Below are 21,721 nucleotides of genomic sequence, written 5' to 3'. Positions count from 1 at the left end.
TTCTTATTACAAAATAATTTTTAAAAAAAACACCACCACCACCACAACAACAACAACAACAGTATAGTTAATCTTTACGAAATAATAAAACTGTAAAACAATTTTTAAAACCACATTAAAAAAACCCACCAAAAACAAGGTGCACCAAAACTACTTTTCTGCTACTACTGTCTTATATTTTGACGCCAATATGACTGTCAGGAGCAGATTCTGGAAGTGGAGTGTGCGTGGCAAAACAGCGATTCCACCCCATCCCCAAAGAATAAAGAAATATACGCGATACCAATCATATACTCCCACTATATACAGCTGTTTACTTAGCCAACCATATAATTTTCATTATTAAAATGTTATCTGATATTCACAATGCTCAGATTTACGGTTTCTCTTAACCAGCAAGCACATACTCCGCCAGGCTGTCTTTGTTGCTTACAGAGTATCGAAGTTTTACATCTTAATGGGGTAAGAAATTGAAGTTTTATTCAACAAATATGAAAACAATTTTCGGTGAGCACAAATTGATTCCTTGTAGCTTTTATCAGTAGTGCTTGTTCTACAAATGTTTATCTCAACTGGTTCACAACTTTAAAGTGAGTTGAGAAATGTTAACAGAACCCTCTAAATAGATAATATCGTATAAAATTACATGGTGTTTTTTTATATTTTCTTAATTAAATATGTTAATTACTACGAGGAAACATTTCATTTCTCCTGTATCAGTTGAGAAAGGTTTGATTTTTGCAAATCAGTAGGTACGTACGTGCGTATGTATGTATGTATGTATGTATGTATGTGTGATGGATGGATGGATGGATGGACGGACGGACGGACGTTTAAATTACTTTATTATCCATTAGAGCCTGGATAATGGTGCAAGGTATTCAACTATACTGAATTATGTGGATTTCACTAGTATTTTGTACTTTTTTTTCTCGTGTATATAAACTACAGTGTGACTCAATTTTAGGATATATCATATTTTAACAGCGTTCAGTCGTGAAAAACTGAAACTGGTGAGCTGTACAGCGAGTCATCGTCTAGTTGCTTTGTTTCCTCCTGACAGGTTCTATTTTTTTCCGTTCTTTCTAGCCTTGTCAAGGTTTTGAAGTGAATCTAACACGATTAGAGCAGTCTTATATGATGCTGGTATTGCCCAGAGATGTACCGATTTGATGTCATTGAACAAAATTGGTGTAGACAATCACGCCCATTTTCGTTTCTTTTGTGATGCATAGCGTACTGAATTACACATACATTCTAATAATGTTTAATTAAATTAATTCATTCATGCCATTGCTGAAAAATCATTTTCCTGTCACTGTGATCAAATTAGGGGATGCCTCGCCGTGCAGCTCACCAACTTTGTTTGTCTGTATGCTGATACACTGCATATATGCAAACCAGAATTTGTGTATTTATTAACTGATCCGCTTGCTACGATGAATGGAATAAGTAACCGATGGATCTAGATGAAACATTATTACCACAAATTGTTAGAAATTTTGTAGTAAAGAGACAAAATCAGCCTAAAACAGTGCATGTTTTGTCCAAGTTTTTGAGAATTGTCAGCACCAATCTCCAGATGACGGTCAGATTCCAAAAACATTTGACATTCTGTAGCTTTTTTTAAATAAGAAAGTAAGAATCATAGAACTTTTGGAATTTATATTAATTTTAATATATTGCTAAGACTGCTAAATTTCACTGGCCTAAACGTACTCCAATTAAAATTACTAGGTTTTGACCAGGACCTTGAGTTTTGTGCTCAGCAAATTTAAAGAATATAGGGATAAGGGGCAGATCTGGTTGTCAAGAAACAGTACAAGCACTAGACTGTCACCTTTCTCATAGCTTACTAATGTTGCAGCGGTGGCAACCAACTAACTGAGAACCATGCTGTCTGAGCTATAAAAAAGAGTATAACTAGTTGTTCAAATGGAAACAATTTTTACAAATTGTTTATCTTCATTACTGTCGTAACTAGCGAGGTACCTCCATATGCAGACCAAAAACTTAAAAGATCTAGTATGCTTTAAAATTTTGAAGTTGTGTGCTTTACAGTTTCGTGACTAACGGGAACAACCGCGTTGAAAGAAGTATATGCCACGAGAAGAAGAAGAAGGAGAAAAACAACAGCAGCAGCAACAACAACAACAAGAAGAACAAGAGGAAGAAGAGAAAGCGGAGGAAGAGAAGGAAAAAAATGATTATTATTATTATTAGTAGTAGTAGTAGTAGTAATAGTAGTACTAGTAGTAGCTATAACAAGAACTCAAACTGACTACGATAATAAAAAAAATCATAAACAACTTGGTTGGATCCAATTGCTCGAGATAATATTTTTACGTCAGCCGGTATCAATTATGAGAATGTTTCTTTAATGACCAATAGAACAAGTAAGCTCGTAGGAATCTTGTTATGAATTGCGTCCAACTTGTAATTCGAAGAAACAATTTTTTTTAAAAATTCTACTCAAATAATAATATAAGAACTTTAAACTCTCGTCATGGATTCCCAAAGACTGATATTAAACAGGAATGAATAAGTGTTCATCTAGTCGAATGACCTATGACGCAACGGAATACCTGTGTGTGGGCAAATTCAAGCAAACATTTTTTTAAAAAATGACAAAAGCCAGGAAGGCCAAAATTTATCTTCAACCACGGACAAAGTCAAGCACACACACACACACACACACACACACTATCTCTAGTGCTAAACTATACATGCCACACTGCAGAGAGAGAGAGAGAGAGAGAGAGAGAGAGAGACAGAGACAGACAGACAGACAGACAGACAGAGAGAGAGAGAGAGATTTTTAATGTAGCTTTAACAATTTTTCTGTAAAAATTGTTACGATGTCTGCAGTGTGGCAAGTATAGTCTAGCACTGGGGTATCATGCCGCAGACATGTAGCACGATTGTCCCACCCGTTCACATTAACCCGACACCAGTCCGACAAGTCCTAACACAACCGCTTAATGATGAGCGCCTAACGAGGTAGCTGTTAGTACCATAATTATAAGTCTTTGGTATGACTCGATCGGGGTTCTAACCCAGAGAGAGAGAGAGAGAGAGAGAGAGAGAGAGAGAGAGAGAGAGAGATTATAAGAGCACCAGTATCTCTGTGCAAAAATGCATACAATTAAGAAAGCTGTTATTTTTTACATTTTATTTTAAATACACACATTTAATGAACAATATATGACCTATAAAAAAGTGTAGCTTGTCATATGAATAAATACAGTTGCTTCACACAGATATATAGTCATCGTGACAAGAAACATTTGAAGAATATGTAACAATACTTTGTAACTTGCCTGTAAGTATTTTGGAATTATAAACGATACTGTACAATACTTGCATACTCCGTATAATCCATAATGTTCTCAGTTCCAGAGCCTGGCTAGAAGAAGGCATAGAAAGTTGTCTTGTTTATTACATATTTTTTTAACTAATGTGGCTTTTGATAATGATTCTATTTCTTTGTAGTAGATAAGTAACGCGCATCCTTAGCAATCGCGACACTTTTAAATTTCTATACGATATATAACTTTAAGGTATGTCATAGCACTGCCAGGTTGCTCAGAACATCGCTTTCTTCGTTGGCGTGAAATTGCCTTCACAAAACAGCGACACAAGTTCACTCACTCCCCCAGTCAATGTAATTATATTCAACAGGAACGTCATTGCCAAAATTATATAGTATTAAAACTAAACATTGTATAGGATGCAGACGACTCAGTTTTGAATATGAACTGTTCTAGAAACCATAAAAGGAGATTGAGCAGTCGATCTGCTTGTCTCCATCGAGATATTATTTGTTTGAAACGCCAGTAAGTTGAAGTATTAGAGGCGTCAATCATATTCGAAATTATAATCTGATAAATCAAATCATTCAGTTTTGTACATTTCCATATCCTTGGCACTTTTCGTTTCTAAAATTGGTAGGGGTTACAAACGGAAGGGTGTACGAATACTTTAGCTCGTTTCACATAGTATCGCGAATTTGTCTATTTGTAACTTTATAAATTTTCCGGCTAGCGTCAATAAAATTAACTAAAAGCGTCTAATTCGTTATTTAGTTCAATGTGTGTTAGTGATAGGATTTAGAAAAGTGGTCAACTAATTTATAGTCATATGGTTGACAAGTTTGTAAACGGAGTCATGCCCGTCTGTTTAAACAACCCCCATGGTTCCAATGAAAATTAAACAAAGTCAACACCTATCAGTTGCGAAAGCCACCAGAAAACAGCAACCGTTCCTACTTCACATTCTGACTCTTGTTTGATCTGGCGCTACTCCCCTGTCACAGGTGATAATATAGCAGCCCGATACCCCACCACACACACACACAAATCTGTGTTGATACTGTTGGACGATAAACCGTCAACCAGTATCATCACGTGAGAGGGGCTGATTTATCGGCCTAGTAGTACAGATGCTCTTGTTTAATTCTCACTTATAAGTTTCTTTTCGAGGGCACAGACGCAGACTGAGTCTCATGGAAGTAGCATCCATTTTTCAAGTTGATTTACACTTTGTGCAAGATATACCACCATGTCGGACAATTCTGCGCGTCGGGTAATTCTGCGCAACGGTACGTTATCTCTGTAAACGTTGGATGACGTGTTATTTTTTGGGGTCAAAAATCCATTTTGTATCAAGAAAGAACGATCGTACTTTAATTAAGAAAAGCGATATTCATAAAGTGTACAGAAATATCCCACATTTCGACTCGAAATGCATAATAAAATGTGATTTTTGAAGGTCAACATGAAGACCCACTCTATGGCTTTCTTGAACATGTAACCCAGAAAATCCTATTTACTATTCATCTGCTAGAATCATACGAATAAATACATCATATAGAAGGTGGAAATGTATACCATAAAAAATTCTGCATCTTAATCCAAATATCCAATTTTACAAGAAGTTGTCCCACACGTACAAAATCGTCTGCTACCCAACATGTCAGCTTGCCGCTAGAACGGGATTCTCACGAAATTTCTCGGCGTATGGTCTGTTTCTAAATTCTTTAGTAATTTTTCCCCATAAACTAGACGTTGTACAAACGTTACATCATATTCATTGTTGTTTCTCTTCCACATAATAACTTACTTTTTTAAATAAAATGTTGAACTTTACTAATTTTTTTACAAGATTAGTTTAGTTTTGCTTAATATCTCTTGCCATTTATTGGCGTCGTTACGCTGAATTTTGTAAAACTAGCTATAAACCTGATCTAATTTACTCGACTGAACTGCTGACAGAAACAGTCCAAAGTAATGTATTTCATTTCTGTAGCCAAATGGATAAACATTACATCTTTTCAAAGCTATCCGCAGAACTGGCCGACATATCGCGAGTCATGAAAACACGGGTGGGTGGTGGGTGGATGGTATCCCGTGTGTCCAAAATTAATATTATTTTGAACAGAATATTCTGGTGAGAATTGCCTCTTTTCAAATGGTAAACATTGCAATATTTTATTTTCGTCAATCGGTCGAATTCGGTATGCGTTTTGCTTCAGTATTGGAGACGGAAACCTTTGGTGCGCAGAAATGCCCGACAGCACTGTACATCAAATTTCTAGTATGAGGACAATTTAGAAAATATGCGCCTTGGTAAATATATTTTGTCGGTATGAGCGCGATATCAGGGTAACTCCCTTGCATAACCTTGCATGCATGGCGTCTGTTTTTCAATCATTTTTCACAGTCCTCTGATTTAAACATAAATATAGAGCAAAAAAAGCACTAAATAGACATATACAATATCTTGAAGGTCAGTGTTTTTATTTACTTGTTTGTCGATCACAAACTTCAAGACCGCGACACCATAGCCCTCAGGCATGCCTAACGTCTACTTTAACAAGGGTGTTCCTGTTACTAGCATGGAATTTAGTCCACAAGTACAAAAATCAAGGCAGATCGGTGTACGAATATAAATATTCAAACCCAGCACATCATGACCAATGTGAGTAACTCATTCCATTCATACACTGTCGCGGCAAATTTTAGTTTCATAGACTTCCAAGTTGTCTTGAAATGATATGAGAGCAACTTTTAAATGGCTCGAATCAGGTCTCTCTTTCTCTCTCTCTCTCGTCCTACACGTAAGACCTCGACGCTGATATTTATGTTTTGACCCGTTCTGACATAGGACCCTGTCCAACATACTTTAAAAGAGACTCTTATTTAGTTATTATGATAATTTCAGGAAGTTGACATAACTCTGAATATTATAGGTTGAACAAAAAAATATTCAGGGTAAACAAAATTGTAGATTTGCTTTGCATGTACAAATTTAAGATACCAAATCCCATTTTCGGTGTCATGTGTGCGTGATTTGGATTTCTAACGTACCTTTAAAAAAATTCAGCCATATCGCTGCGATGTCTGCAATGTGGCAGTTTATATTTATCTATAAGTATGTTGACACAGTCACACTTGACTATTAAGCAAGGTGTGGTGCGAGGTCATAAATAAAGTAAAACTGTAGCGATAGGATAGTCAGAAGCTAGTACTAATATTAGTACCCTTACTCGTACCTCGTGGAGCTCAACCACAACAAATCAAGTTGAGGCTACGACATCGTAGCTAGTCAGAAGCGGCCGCACGATTCACCCAAAACCTGCCCCAAACCACCCAAAACCTGCCCAGATGCAATACAAACATGATGCAAATTAAACTACTTATACTCAAAACCACAAGAAAATATTGGAAACAGTATTATTTTATAGAAACAGATGACAAAATAGACTGCATTTATTCTTTTAGATTGGAAGTAAACATTGAAACAAGGGAGACAAATGTTACTATTCGTCACCAGTCAGAACTGAACTCTGTTCTGGGACAAAATCAAATACAGTAAACAAAAATACATTACAGTAGCATGTAATGGAATGAAGAAAATATAAAACTTACAGACCAATAATTAAATTAATTATTCATAACAGAGGATGAAAACAATAATATATACACTGTACTGTACATGTTCTTGTCCTTATTAGCAATTGGTTGTCGCTACGGGCTATAGCGATATATTGTATTTCTTTGTTGCATTTTTTAAAATTCTCCTTTTTAGAATCATCTGAAGAAAATTGTTGTTCTAGGGTTTAACACCATTTTTCAGCACAAGATAGGCCATACATGGTGGCCAGTATTAATGGTGGAGGAAGAACCCGGGAAACCCCTGGAAAGAACCACTGATCCACGAGAAGCTACTGGCAAATTTTCTCACATACCCACATTGGCCAAATCCACGACTCAAACCCACGCAGACAGAGGTGAGATGGCAGTGATCCATAACGGTAAGCGCTTAAGGCCCCTCGGTCACTGGGGGTCACCCATCTGAAGTAAATAATTGCCTATCAGTGCCATAACTGTCAAAAATGAGATTAACACAACATTACAATACAGCAAACAACTAAAAGTACCAAATAATTTCTTTATAATAAATTTCAGATTTCTATCAAATATGGCATGTCTCACCGCTAATTAAAACATGAAATAAAGTGTATCAACAGTAAACTGATAAAGTTCAACTCAATTGAATTTTGCAAATTTTAAAGCAAAGCATTAATAAAATCAGTATAATACAAGTAATTTTGCAACCTGTATCATAGATAATTAAAAATGAATAAAACTGTAACAAAAAATTATAAACATTGCAAAGATTTTTACATAAAACCAGTTCAAAAACTGGAACAATGGAAATGCGTAGCCATTGTCTCAACATTAGACAAGTGTATTTCTAGTTCAGTTTGCACATCCTAGGTCAATGATTGCTATTATAGCCATTTCATTTGCGATGTTCGTTCTGCCGTTTCATGCTTTCTTTGCCCAGGTTGTCATCCTGCATCTATTTTTGGCTGGATGCATTGGAATTTTCCATTGGATGAATGTATGTACTTCGTATTGGAATTTATTTGCTTTTGTAAAATTTGGTAAAGATTCTTGACTTTTCTGCTGATGTTTTTGTGCACCAAATGGTTTCATCAATTACATATGAAGAGGAGGGGCCAAATAATATATAATTGCCAGAGCCATATAGTGGACTCAAATGAGATTGCGATAATGGTTTATTGACAAGATACTTGAAGAAAAACATTTATTTCAGTCAATATAGTCGATTTTAAATACCTCCTACCTTCCTTTAAATGTCGGATAGTAAGTCCAGTAACAAATCAGATTCATGAATTGGCATCAAGAAGTATGAGGAATTGTAATTCATTTTATTATTCTTTATTTTAGAGTTGCAAAGTGTTCAAAATCTGGTGCAAGGAAAACAGAAAAAAAAGCTGCAAAATCTGCATCACAGTCACAAAAAAAGTCAGGTGATAGAAACTTGGAGAGTTCAAGAAGGTCAGATGCATCCCAGTATGATGATGTTCGCACAGGTATGAACTTTCCAAATAGTATTTTTTATAGATACAACCTGCCCTGGATTTTTTGACCCCTGTACTGAAGGAGAGTGATGAAATAGCAGTTGCAATATTCATCTAGATGGGGTGCTTTTCTTTTTAGTCTTGGACCAAATATGTGCCTTACTCATGAGTAGAAAAAGAAGTCTGTTTATTTTGGGGTTGTTATGTTCATGGTCAAGGTCACTGGCACTGAAATGTGATTTTTATTTCTGCATGGTAAGTTAAATTTCCATTAGTATTTATCAAACTTCACAAATTTAGTACACTTTGGTAGTGACACTTCTCTTGTTTCTGAGGCAGAGAGGTGAAGGTCACTGGAGCAGATATTGTAATGTTCATCAATTCATCAAACTTTATAGGTAGTCTTCACTTGGGACAAATTATCTAGTTAATAATTCTTAGGTCCAACAGTCATAGGTCAAGACCATTGGAGCTAATGGTGTCATAGTGGGCTCCACATGTTAGTCCACTTATTTTTAGTTTATTGTCAACTCTTGCTGTATTACACTTTAGGAAAGGCAGCTCCCAGTAGATTAAAGATCAAAGGTCAGGGTCACTTGATGTGAAATTGCTGAATTATGTTAAGTTTATGTTGTAATAGTTATGTTTTGGTTATTTATTCCTTAAAATTCTAAGTATGACGCTAATAATGTGCTGCAACACTTTAATTCACACATCCTGAGATTTGATGTTTAATTTACAAAAAAGATGAGTAAAGAGTATATATAATGCAAATACCATATTTACTGCAATGTTGGGAAACGAAAACAAATATTTTTCTTATGTCCCAGAACTTGTGAATTTTTTCAAATCTATATCATGTGTCCCAAGACAGGAAATGAAATAAATTGTGTTCAGTTTGACCCCCCACCTCAACCGGCCACACCACATATTACAATAAAATAGATATATAAAATGTTTATTTGATAATAAAATGAAAGAAACTCACCTTGTACGGTTATCGTTTATTCACTTTTTTGGTCGACATTAGCATTTTATTAAAGGAAAACTATACCCACGAACTCGGTATAAGTAGCGCATGCATCCATAGTGTTATTGCTTTCGTCAGACAACACAACACATTGGTCATTGATGTGAATATTGAGAAATGAATCATATTTGGTTGTCCTCAAAGGTTTGAATGTCATGAGAATGAAAACTGGATCTGGCAAAATCACATATGAGAGAGAGAGAGAGAATTATCAACCCCATTGCTTAAAAGCACCTGCCATTCATGCATGACACAGTGTAAGGTACAAAATAACCAAGAGTATTATATTCAGGGTAACAATATGACAATATCTTGCAAAACTAAAATCATTATTAGAGATACATTCACTGTTGAGTACAAATCTTTTTGATTCCATAGGTTACAAAAAGTATTATTAAAGCAATTTAATGCTGTGTATAATATTTACACTGAAGAGCTCAAAACCTGTTTGTGTCAATTATGACTACAGATGGCATATAACTGAAAGCCCAGGTGTTGAATAAACACACCTTGTAACAGCCATAAACTCGTTGTTTGAACTTACCGGTAGAATACCAAATACAAAGGTTAATTTATCACAAAGCAAGCCTAGCCCTGAAGCAGACTTTGGATTCCTTTTAGCATGTAGTTTTTTCAAACTATACATATATATACAAAGTTGACCGACATGGGGAAGCCAACTTTGATTTCTTTCTACTGGTTTTTGCTGGGATTTTGCAAATAAATAGCAACAATGGAACACTTTGAAATGATAACTTCTCACACATTTACATAAAAAGTGATTCCTAGCAGTCATTGTTATTGCGTACATAGCATATATAAAGGGGAACAAAAATTAAAAAAATAAAACACATTATAGATCTCCGCTATTATGGATAAGTTTGTAGTGCAGTACTCAGGTAGTGAAGAGGTCTTGCCTCGTGCATGAAAAGAAAATGTGTTGCCTAAAGCTTCACCTAAGAAGCCCGTAGGTCAGCTAAAAAATGTACTTGAGGGGAGGAGTGTGATGTAAAGGAAAATGAACCAGCTGCAAAAAGACATGAAATCAGAGACCACAGTCAGGATAGAGATGATGCCTATGAAAATGATGATGTCAGGTGAAGGCATTACAAGCATTGTACATTAAAGCAAAAAGAGGAATTTGTAAATTTCTCAAAATTGTATGGAATTCGAGTAACAGCAAGACATTTAAAAATCCCCAAATCAGCCATTGCAAATTGGTCAAATATAGATATTTCTCAGCAGCTGAATGAATGGGGACATTTAGCAAGGAGTGGGAGTCCAGTATCAATTGGCAGTGAGTTAGATGGAAAAATTGCAAAGTGGGTTTTCGTCCAGCGTGATCTGCAGATCCCTGCTAGTGTGGACATTATATGCGCTTATGCCAAGGAATTTGTGTCAAGTGAACATCCAGAAATTGAGTTTCAAGCCAGCAGGAAGTGGGCAATAGGTTTTTTAAAGCAACACAACCTCGTGCTTCGTTCACAGACAATGATGGCCCAGCATCTCCCAGAAGATTTGGAGGAGAAAATAAAATTATTTCATGAATTCGTAAAGACAAGAAGAGAAGAAGACAATTTTGAAGGCAAGATGATAATTAACATTAATGAAACATTCTGTGTACTTTGATCTCATTCCTGGATAAACTGTCAAAAAGAAAGGTATTGAAAGTGTGAGAATTCGCATGACTGGTGCGGATAAAAAGCATCTAACCTTAGTACTTACAGTTTCCGCAGCAGGAGATGTGTTGCCTCCAATGATAATTTTTCATGGTGTGAGGGAGCTAAAAGATATTCAGGCACCAAAAGGATGGATCGTACATTTGCAGGAAAAGGGTTGGGTTGATGAGGAGGTGATGTTGCAGTGGATTAAAGAGATATATCTCAAGTATACAGGAAAGGAACGATCTCTTTTACTGATGGATTCATATTACAGATGCTGTAAAACAGGCTTTGAGAAGGGGTTACACGGTGCCTGCAGTTATTCCAGGTGGATGCACCTCCAAGCTAACAGCCACTAGACATCTGTGTAACTAAACCAGGGTCAAGTCCGACATGAAAAGCTGGACAAATTTTATTCGTAAAGCAGCAGAGGGTCTTTCCAAAGAAAATGACAATACGTCTCGTATTAAGAGTGCAGATAAACAAACATTTGTGGGCTGGATTGTGAAAGCAGTCTAATCGATTTGGGACAAACCAGATCTGATCCAAAAATCATTTAAAGGTTGTGGTATTAGCAATAGCTTGAATGGATGTGAAGACAATATCGTAAGAGATACTGAATGTGAAGGCAGTGACAGTGAAGAGGATGGATTTGAGCCTGAGGAGGTTGAGTGGGCAATTAAGAATGTGGACATATTGAAGGATTTAAATATATTAGCGGCATTCAAGTTTGTTCAGCAGTACTTGGATTATGTCAAATATCACTGCTGCGTAAATAAAAGATGTTTGGTTTCAGAATACCAGTGTATCTCTCTCTCTCTCTCTCTTTCTTTCACTTTCTCTCTCTCTCTGTGAATATATTTATACTTAATTACAGTGAATAGTGTATACTGTGCTCATCAGTAGTTATTATGCCAAAATAAGTCGTGTACGAATGGCAAATAAACCTTGACATTTAATATAAAAAACTTTATTGAAGCATAAATTAGAACAGAAAAAGTTGAACTCATTCTCATATACACAAAAGATTCAATCTTATCTGAGCTCTTGTTCTTAGTAAATTTCAATCTAGGAAGAAAATTGAAAACAAACAACACTCACAGCATTTTCTTTCTTAAAGTTTTTTTTAACAAAATTTACTTTTGAGTGCATTTTCCAACATGTAATTTTTGAATAATTTAAAAGGTGTCCCACAACTTACGACTTGAAAAAAAAACACACTGTGTCCCAGAACATACAGTGAACAAAAAAATTGCTTTTAAAATAAAATTATGGTGTCCCAACAGATACAGCAAATATGGTACCTCAGTGTTCAATTTTACGAATATATTAGTATATTGTAATACTGGTTCTGCAATACATTACTGAAGGGCCAGGTTTTGCATTATATCTATTATATACAAAAAATAATTGTTCCTTAGCCTTCCTTTGTTTCGTTTAATTATTTTGTCTGATTCAATGTCTCTTGTTCTAAGTCCCAAGATATCTCCCAAAAATGTGTCCGCTGAGATAATGGTTGTTATAACCTGCCTGTTGCATACTAGAAACCCAAAATTAAGGATTTACCTCAAGTTTTGCATGAGCTGATGTCATATAAGAAAAAGGCAAAATCACTTTAAGCATGATGAAATTCTCCAACAGAAATGGAAAATAGTCTGGTATTCTTGCCATTTTGTTGTGGCTGTAATGAGGAAGTAATATTCGCAATCCTAGTCTGCTGCACAATTTCACTATTTCACTTACAATTACATCTGCTTTTCGATTGTGAATGAACACAGTCCATGAAATGAACGACAGTCTCTGAGTTCCTGCTTTACATGACTTCAGTACACATTCAGCTTCTTGTACACTGTGATATCCATTGTCTCATTTATGAGGATTGCAACAAAGATTCTATAATTAATATCATCCTCCATTGTTACCTTGCTTTCCTCATCAATGGCATCTAGTATTTCATCATGGACTCTGTGTCTTGTATAAATGTTGACCTTGTCTTAAAGGCTGGCACATTATTTCTATCTTGTTCATTTCAAAAGTGAAAAATTGCTTTTATCTTTTCAAGTCACGTGCAGAAAATATGTAACCAGTTATCTAACCATATGTTAGAAACATAATCAAACAAGTACATGTTCAGACTGCCTTACCATGTATTCAACCCATCACTCAGTTTTTAAAAATATTATTAATAAATAAGAAACATTGAACTTGGCTATATTTTCATGATATATATTTGACCTGCAACTCAGTCATGAGATTTTGCCTACTGAATGACTGGCCCTTCTTTGCAGTGAAATATAGAGTGCTTGTCTGCAGTTTGAAGTCAACAGATGCACTATGTGTTGTGTCCGTAGATGTTTCTTTTGCATGTTTCATAGCCTTTTCTTTCTTCGCTTTACCTTGTACAATGTGCAAATGTTTTGGGTTGCAATTTGAACATCTATCAAATGCACATTTTTGTAGAAATATACTCCCAACAGTAGTAAATGAATTTTTCATTTGTGCCTTATTTTGCCATTTGCAAAACACAATTTTGACATATGATATTGTGCAATCAGGAATAGAATGATGTACACAGTGTAAAAATAACATTACCAATGAACAAATATGAAATAATTTACTTGTACACCAGAAAAACTTCCAGTTCTACAGAAAATAATGAATTACACAGTTTTTTCATAATCATGTGGCACTTACCCCATTTGGTTCTCCTTTATTTGTGTCCACCATTTGAAAATTTCCATACAGTTGGTTTTGATTTTCTAAAATGTTATTATATTATCTTGATCAGTGTAACGCATAAACAGTCCTGCTATCTTCACAAAAGAAAATATTAGAATTGACTTTGATGTCAACTATTGGACAATCCCTCATGTCCCTTGCAACGTCTCATGAGAACAATGCTAATTGATTTGCAGGTCAGACAGGTGGGTAGGTTTGATCATTCAAACAGCAAAAGTGTCAAGGTTATTATATAGTACTGATTGTAGTGCTTGACGGCTAAGGCAAAATTTTCAGGAGTCAAAGCGATGCATAGGCAGAATGCATATGTGTCAGTTTAAAATCAACAAATATGAAATCCGTGTGTCAGAACATGGGAGTTTGGGTCAGAGGGAATACTGCAATATGGCCACAGTGGTAGCCATATTGAAAATATTGTTATGACTAATCATTTTGAACAGAAAGTCATATTGATATGGGGTTTTCACCTAAAAACTTTGTAAGATGTCTTGTTGGTCCTAAATGAAAATTATGATGTGACCTCCTTTATGGTTATAACAGTTGATCTTGTAAATCTTGATCCTGGTACTACCCCTAGATAGGTGGTCATATTGATATATAGGTTTCACCAAAAGACTTAATATAATGTCTATTTGATTCTAATTGACATGGTGCCAGTCTGACATCGAATATGACCTAGCAGCCATCTTGAAATTTTTGTTATTGCTATTTCTCATATAGACATGGGTTTTCACCAGAAGTGTTACAATTGTCTTGTTAATCCTCAATTATAGTGGTGCCAACCTGACCCCTACATAAGACCTCCATCTTGAAAATCTTGATACATCTTCTTCCTAAATGGATGATCACGTTAACATGGAGCTTTCACCAAAATGTTTCTTATGATGTCAAGTTGTTCCTTAAAAAAAATGGTGCCAGTCTGACATCCATTATGGCCACTTTAGTTTGAGTTTTAAAAATATTGTTATTGGTACTACTTCTAAAATGGAAGTTATTTTGACATAGGAGTTTTCACTAGAAGACTTCTTATGGTGTCTTAATGAAAAAAGTTGATCTGATGTCCAACATGGCCCCTGTGGCAGCCATCTTGAAAATCTTGTTGCTAGACCTCCTAAATGGCATCGACATAGGATTTTCATCAAAATACTTTTATTATTTAGCTATTCCTAAGTGAAAATGGTGCCAGTTTTCTATTTGATATTGCTGTCGAGGTGTCCATCATGATAATCTTGTTTATTATTACTCCTCCAGAATAGATGGTCTGACTGACAGAGGGTATTCACCAACAGACTTAAAATGATCTTTTGTTGGCCCTCAATGAAAATGGTGCTCATTCAGTATGGCCTCAAAGCAGTCAGTTTGAAAATCTTGCTAAATGCTCAGGAATATTAGAAATGGTTTAAACACTTGGCACTTAGAAGAAGAAATTGTGGAACTTTGGATTACATGAAATTTTCCCACCAAGGGACTATTGTTCTTAAAGACAAGGTATTGAAAAAACCATGTGCAGTTTGATCCTGATGGTAACATTCAAGTCATTCCAAATTGATAGGAATCAACAATCACAACAGTTTCTTGAGATGAAAAAAAATCAACAAAACATATGAAACAAATATTCCATGAAGTGACAGGAAGGCAGATGAATGTGACGATGAAACAAATAAAGAACTGTCTATAAGTGTGCATGTTATTTACTTAGATTTCTCTGAACACTTGTGTTATTTCTTTAAAATATAGAAATTGTTATGATTTACCTGACTCTTCCTAATCAGGAACAGGAACAGTTTTCTACCCCAGAAGGGTATAATTCTTTTCAGAGATTTGTGATTCAGAAAACTTGTAATACCTTTTCTTCATGGAATAAAGATGTGCAGCTTTGTCATTAATCATTTATTTTATAAAATGTGCATCTCTCCTCAATTATAGTTAGAAATACACAATATATATTTTGTATTTCTAACTATTGTTGGTTGACTTTGCTTTTGGTGCATTCTCCAGCATTAGTATTCAGTCATTTCGTTAAGAGCTTTTTTAATACATACAATTTTCTTTATAGATCAATCTGTGAAATTGAAGAAATTCAGCAGTCGACAAACTCGGGGCTGGGGACCCTTGGACAAGTTTACACGAGAGTTCCTGATTAAAATACTGGATGAAGGAGTCAAGTAGGTGTTACATATGACTATATTTAGCACATGTAGGTGTTACATATGACTATATTTAGCAGGAGTTTCAGCTGTGGTATACCAGAATATTTTCATTCTTGCTTGATTACCAGTCAGGTTAGGATTAAAATAAGCTAGTGGATCTTGGCAGAGACTACTCCAGACATAGAGTAAGTTGCCACTAACTTGAGAATGTATACTTTTGATATGCAGCCTGCCATATTTGGGCAGTCAGCATGACTGTTGTGTGGTATGGGAAATTTAAATTAGAAAAAAAGCATTACCTTTCCTTCACAAAATCCCCTCATTTGCTCTGCACATTTCTGTATCGGTAAAATTGAGGTAGAATTGTTCTTGAAATTGATATAGTCTAAAATCTTAACAATATAAAGCTGTTCAGTTGTTAACTTGATAGAAAATTACAAGAGTGATTGTTATAGGGTTTCACAGGTTATTATGAGTTTGTCAAGTGCCAGAAATCTCCAGGCACATTATTACATATTTGCCTCCCTACCCAGACACAAAAACAACAAAACCCCACCCTCATCCCTCTTTCTGACCTAGAGGCTGTAACCCAAAACCAGTTATACCATATTTTCTTTAGCTCTTTAGACAATGAGTTTTCTTGATTTGTAAATTTTGGACATTGTTTTGAAAGAGCATTATCATTGACCATCCTAACTTTAAGCCTGTCTTTGATTCACGCCTCAAGTTTCTTGTGACCTCACTTGCATGTTTCGAGATCCTGATGTCATCAACTAGGTTATTACCTCTTGTTGACAGTGACAGTAAGTGCTGATTAAGAAATATTTGATGAAATAAAATATAAATATGTTCTACAAATTAAATGACAGAAAACAATGGAAATGTCCAATATAACTAATGCCATATTTGCCACAAGTCTTTGGCCCTGGAGTGAGTGTTGGCTGATCAAGCCAGGGCAACTGTTCACATGTTGGTTTTCTTTTCCTTTTTATTGGCATGAAAACCCAGACTAGAGTTTTGTGACAGCAAAGGCAATGCAAAACTTATTGACTATAACCTGCACTTTTTATATCAAGTTAGGAATGATGAATGTAATGGAAGACTATAAAAAAAATGAAATTTTTCCTTTGAAATATTTTAATATAAGGGGAAAAGTCTTAGTTATAAAATAGTATGAAAAGTATATTTTAAAAATTCACTACATCTATAAATATGATAATGTTATTGAAAGTTTAAAAGAAAAAATATTACAAAATGAATTTTTATGTTTGATATTTTTTTCATCATCACATATAAATGTTATATTGCAGCTAATATATGTTTGAAAAAATGAAATAATTTACAGATGCAAATATTAATAATACAGGGACATCATAAATGATTGATTTATATACCTTGGCCTAATTGTCACATTCCAGTATTATGTCATGGCTTTTATTTCATGGGCATGAATCATGGATGTACATCTGGAAAGAGACAATTTTGACACACTTGGAAAAATGATAACTGGCAAACACTTTGTGGAGATTTTTTTAAACATTTTTCAACTATGAAAAAACTAAGCTGATATTGTTGAACACTTTATAGCAATTTTAGTATTTTCACAACATTATCACATAAGTGTTACAAAATTTATGTTAAGGCACAAACCATTGCATGTCAGGGATAAATATGTATTGGTGTTTTCAGACACAACTGTAGCACTAGTGATAAAACAAAAGAGACATACTAATACCATTTTTGGAAAGTAGAGGAATGGCTTGTTAACATAAGTTGCCTCATTAAATTACATCTATAATTCAAAGTTGTTGAAAATCTGTAGATACAAAATCTAAATTTTTAAAAAAAATTGAAGACTGTGTCACTCTCTCTAAAAAAAGATAAGTGTTAAAGGGATGACACTAAATTATGCATAGTCATGTATGGGTCACATATGAGTTAATTAGTTTCAATATATTTTTCAAAAAATAACTTTGCACAAAACAGATCCTTGTTTCCTGTGTTTTATTCATTGTTTTGAGTATACAAATTTTGTAATGTAATTTACTTTACTATTCGTCGTTATTTTTTTTTATGGCATACTCAGCCACCAATCTGAGTTACATTTATGCTGATTTTCCTGGGCAATAGATTATGGCGAATGATTTAAAAATGGAGGATTTTTTTTCTTCACATGTAAATTTGTGTTCTTCAGTATGCTTGCATTTCTTGCATTTTTATGTTGAATGAAAAAGACTTAATTAAACAAAGCAAGCAATGTTAATTGTATTCATTATTGTGCACTTAAAATGTGATTACTTCTTTGACTTAAGGGATAGAATAATATTGTAGGTATTTTATTTCTGGTTAGTTGGGTTTTCATTTGTTTTTACACAGTGAATGAAATATTTTGTATGTTTTCGGACAGAACAAAATAATTGCTTTTTGCTGCCTGAAAACATACAGAAAATACAGTATTTATTACATGTCCTCTACCTAAGAATGCATGTACAAAGTTTGAAGAAAAAAGTACTTAAAATACCAGTATAGTTGACATGTTCCCCCCCCCCCCTTCTAGCAACCTAGAATAGTGGTCCAAAAATCATACCTGCTTTGCAAACAGCCCACTTACAGATGGTCACCATGTGGGTAATGTTGATATCATAGTCTTCTTACAGATGTCACCACGTGGGCAACTCATGGACAAGGTCTGGTGACTTTCCACAGTGGTTTATGATCAGATGGACAAATGGAGCTTATCACAGTGTCTTCAGATGCTTGCTAGAAAAGCAGCACAGTACAAACTATAATTTTTAAAGGGTTTGATATGTTTTCACCTTGGCACTATTGTGATTTTGAGAAATGTTAGCAGTACTTGTAATACAATGGATAGAACCAGTTTCATCACTGAATTTCTAGCAAGCCTCAAACCTTTTTTTCTCATAAATTTTGGATAGCCATGTTGACATAAACAATGGCAGATAAATGAAAGTAATTCATACCCAGCAAGTGCTGATTTGGCTGGTTTACTGAAGACTTCAGCTCTTGAACTAGGGGCCCCGAGTGGCCGAGTGGTCTAAAGCGCTCTTCGTTACGGATCACTGCCATCTCACCTCCGTCTGCAGTGGTTCGAGTCTAGGATTCAGCCAATGTGGGTATGTGAGAAAGCTTGCCAGTAGCTTCTCGTGGGTCAGTGGTTCTTTCCGGTGTTTTCCCGGGTTCTTCCTCCACCATTAATACTGGCCGCCATGTATAGCCTATCGTTTGCTGAAAAATGGCGTGAAACCCCACAACAACAACAACAAAGCTCTTGAACGTTTTTGGTCCTAAGACATTTCGGCCCTGTATTTCAGTATTATAATTTATTTTAACACTGATTTTTGTATTTACAAATGTTGAATATTTTGAATATTTTATGTTAGAATTTAAAAAGCAATTATTACATCTGGTTAAATTAATATTATTAAAACTGTTATATTTTGGGGAAACTTTTATGAACAAATGGGAAACAACCTATCAGACATATCTCACTGGGTGAAAACCAAGTGTTGGTGATTTAGCAAAGCTTTTCCAATACATATTTAAATCAAAAAATATATACAGGTTAGGAATATCTAAATTCATCATTTATTGTACATGTAAATAGCAAACAATTTATAAACAAAAGCATGTAAATCACTTCATCACACACTTCACAAATATGATGTTTGTCAGTTATATATCAACTGCACCGTTCATGCGATGATGCTTCCAATGTAAATCTGTTCTATTTCCATCAGGAAATCTGATGTTTTCAACTCTACACTGTTGTATTTATTATATGCCTTCTCAATCTTCATTCATATGTGTGTATATGTGATGCTTATGTTGAATGACGGTCTTTTCTTACACAAGTTGCAAGGTGATGTTATGCAGCTTGACCTAGTGCAGGAGGAAAGAAATCAGTGCATAAAACTGAAGACGGGCCCTGCCTGCCTTTACATTGATGCAGTGATGCTACCCTGAAGTAAACAACATGGCTGTTTGACTTGTATGATAAACACAGAAATATATTAGATCATCTGTACACTATCCCACTTAACACAATTATTACAATATTCTAATTTTGACTATCACTGAAACATTCTTAGAAATAAATGACTTTTTTTAATAGCATCCAAAGTCAGATGATGAGAAGGCTCTTGAATCCAAGTCCCACGTTTGATTCCCACGCCATGTATATTTTCTCTTTCTTGTTTTCTCCTATGTGGCAATTTTTTACATATTATTTATTTCCTTGAATGACCATTGTTTCCCCATAAATGTCTATCTACATATGGCTGAAATGTCTTAAGGCCAAGGTGTCGAGGGCTAAAACGTCTTGCTTATTTGGAGTTGAAACATCTATCTACCGTATTTACCGCATATGTTAGGACACGATAAAATAATTATTTTTTTCCTGTCCCAGAACTTAAGGTGAAACATTTTTTTCACTTTGGTCGTATGTCCCAAGACTTAAGAAACTAAATAAATTTATATTGCATTTGTGCTTGCCCCCCCCCCCATTGCACGTTGCAATAAAATAAATAAATAAAACGCTTAATTGATAATAAAAAGAAAGAAACTAACCTTGTGTTGTTATCATTTATTCCTATTTTCAACATGAGCATTAAAGAATAAAATATTTCCATGAAATCCGTAAGCATAGGATTCCATACTGTAGCGGGATATCAATTATGTCTTATGCCACATATCATATTGTTTGTTGACATGAACATTGAGAAACAATTGTGTGTGGTTGTGTTCAAAGGTTTGAACATCTTATCTGACTGAAAGCTGGAGCCAACAAAATCGCAAACAAGATGGAAATAGTCAACCGATATCTTGAAGATGCCATTCATGCACGACACGGTGTTGGGTGCAAAATAATCAAGATTGAATCATATCCAGGTCTACTGTATGATAGTATATCGCCAATAAAAATCATCATTTGAAAACACATCACTTGAGTGCAAGTGACAATCTTTTCACCAGCTCGGGTTACAAAATTATCCTTACTATTTACCCGCAGACGTCAATGATCCTTTGTATTAATTGTAACCACAGATGCCAAGCACATAGAAGCCCTGGTGATGAATAAACACGACTGATAGCAAGCAGTTAACTCCTTCTTTGAACCTACCGACAGGACATCGAAGACAGAAGGTTATTTTTATTACAAAGCAAACAGATCTCAGAAGCCAACTTTGGTTACTTGTTTTTGGTAAAGGATATCAATACAAAGGTTATTTTATTGCAAAGCAAGCCAACATCGGAAGCTGACTGGATTCTGTGAAGTGAGCCGATTTTTTTTTTCTTCTGAACATACAAAGACGGCCGAGATATGGAAGAAAACTTGGGTTCCTTTTCAACTGTATTCACGGGAATTTTGAAAATAAATTGAAATAATGGAACAAAATTTAAAGGGACACAATATGGTGCTTTGTGCACAGATGTCGATGACCCAGCATCACCCAGAATATTTGGAGAAAGTAAAATCATGTAATGAATTCATGAAGGCCAGAAGAGAAGCAATTGATTTCGCAAACGAGAAGGAAATAATTAACCGATATATTGAAGACAACTGCCATTCACCCATGGCATGGTGTTAGGTGCAAAATAGCCAAGATTAATTTATATATAGGTCTACTGTATGACAGTATCTCGCAAATAAAAATCATTATTTGAAAACACATTCACTTGAGTGCAATTGACAATCTTTTTGCCGGCACTGGTTACAAAAGTATTCTTA

General features: G+C 35.0%; 1 protein-coding gene across 1 annotated transcript in view; it reads left to right on the top strand.

Moving 5' to 3' along the window:
- Positions 1-5,985: 5,985 nt before the first annotated feature.
- LOC149775565 (uncharacterized) overlaps positions 5,986-21,721 on the top strand; it is a 40,655-nt gene continuing 24,919 nt past the window's right edge. The window contains exons 1-3 of the mRNA XM_089943414.1: positions 5,986-6,086; positions 8,259-8,404; positions 15,879-15,987. Coding sequence (XP_089799540.1) covers positions 6,073-6,086; positions 8,259-8,404; positions 15,879-15,987 — 269 coding nt within the window. The 5' untranslated portion in view covers positions 5,986-6,072. The remainder of the gene's footprint in view (positions 6,087-8,258; positions 8,405-15,878; positions 15,988-21,721) is intronic.

The sequence above is a fragment of the Sinohyriopsis cumingii genome, chromosome 19 (assembly GCF_028554795.1).
Source record: "Sinohyriopsis cumingii isolate HCF-2022 chromosome 19, ASM2855479v2, whole genome shotgun sequence".
Lineage (NCBI taxonomy): Eukaryota > Metazoa > Mollusca > Bivalvia > Unionida > Unionidae > Sinohyriopsis > Sinohyriopsis cumingii.
The sequence above is the reverse complement of the archived record's forward strand: the minus strand, read 5'-3'. Positions and strand labels throughout refer to the sequence as shown.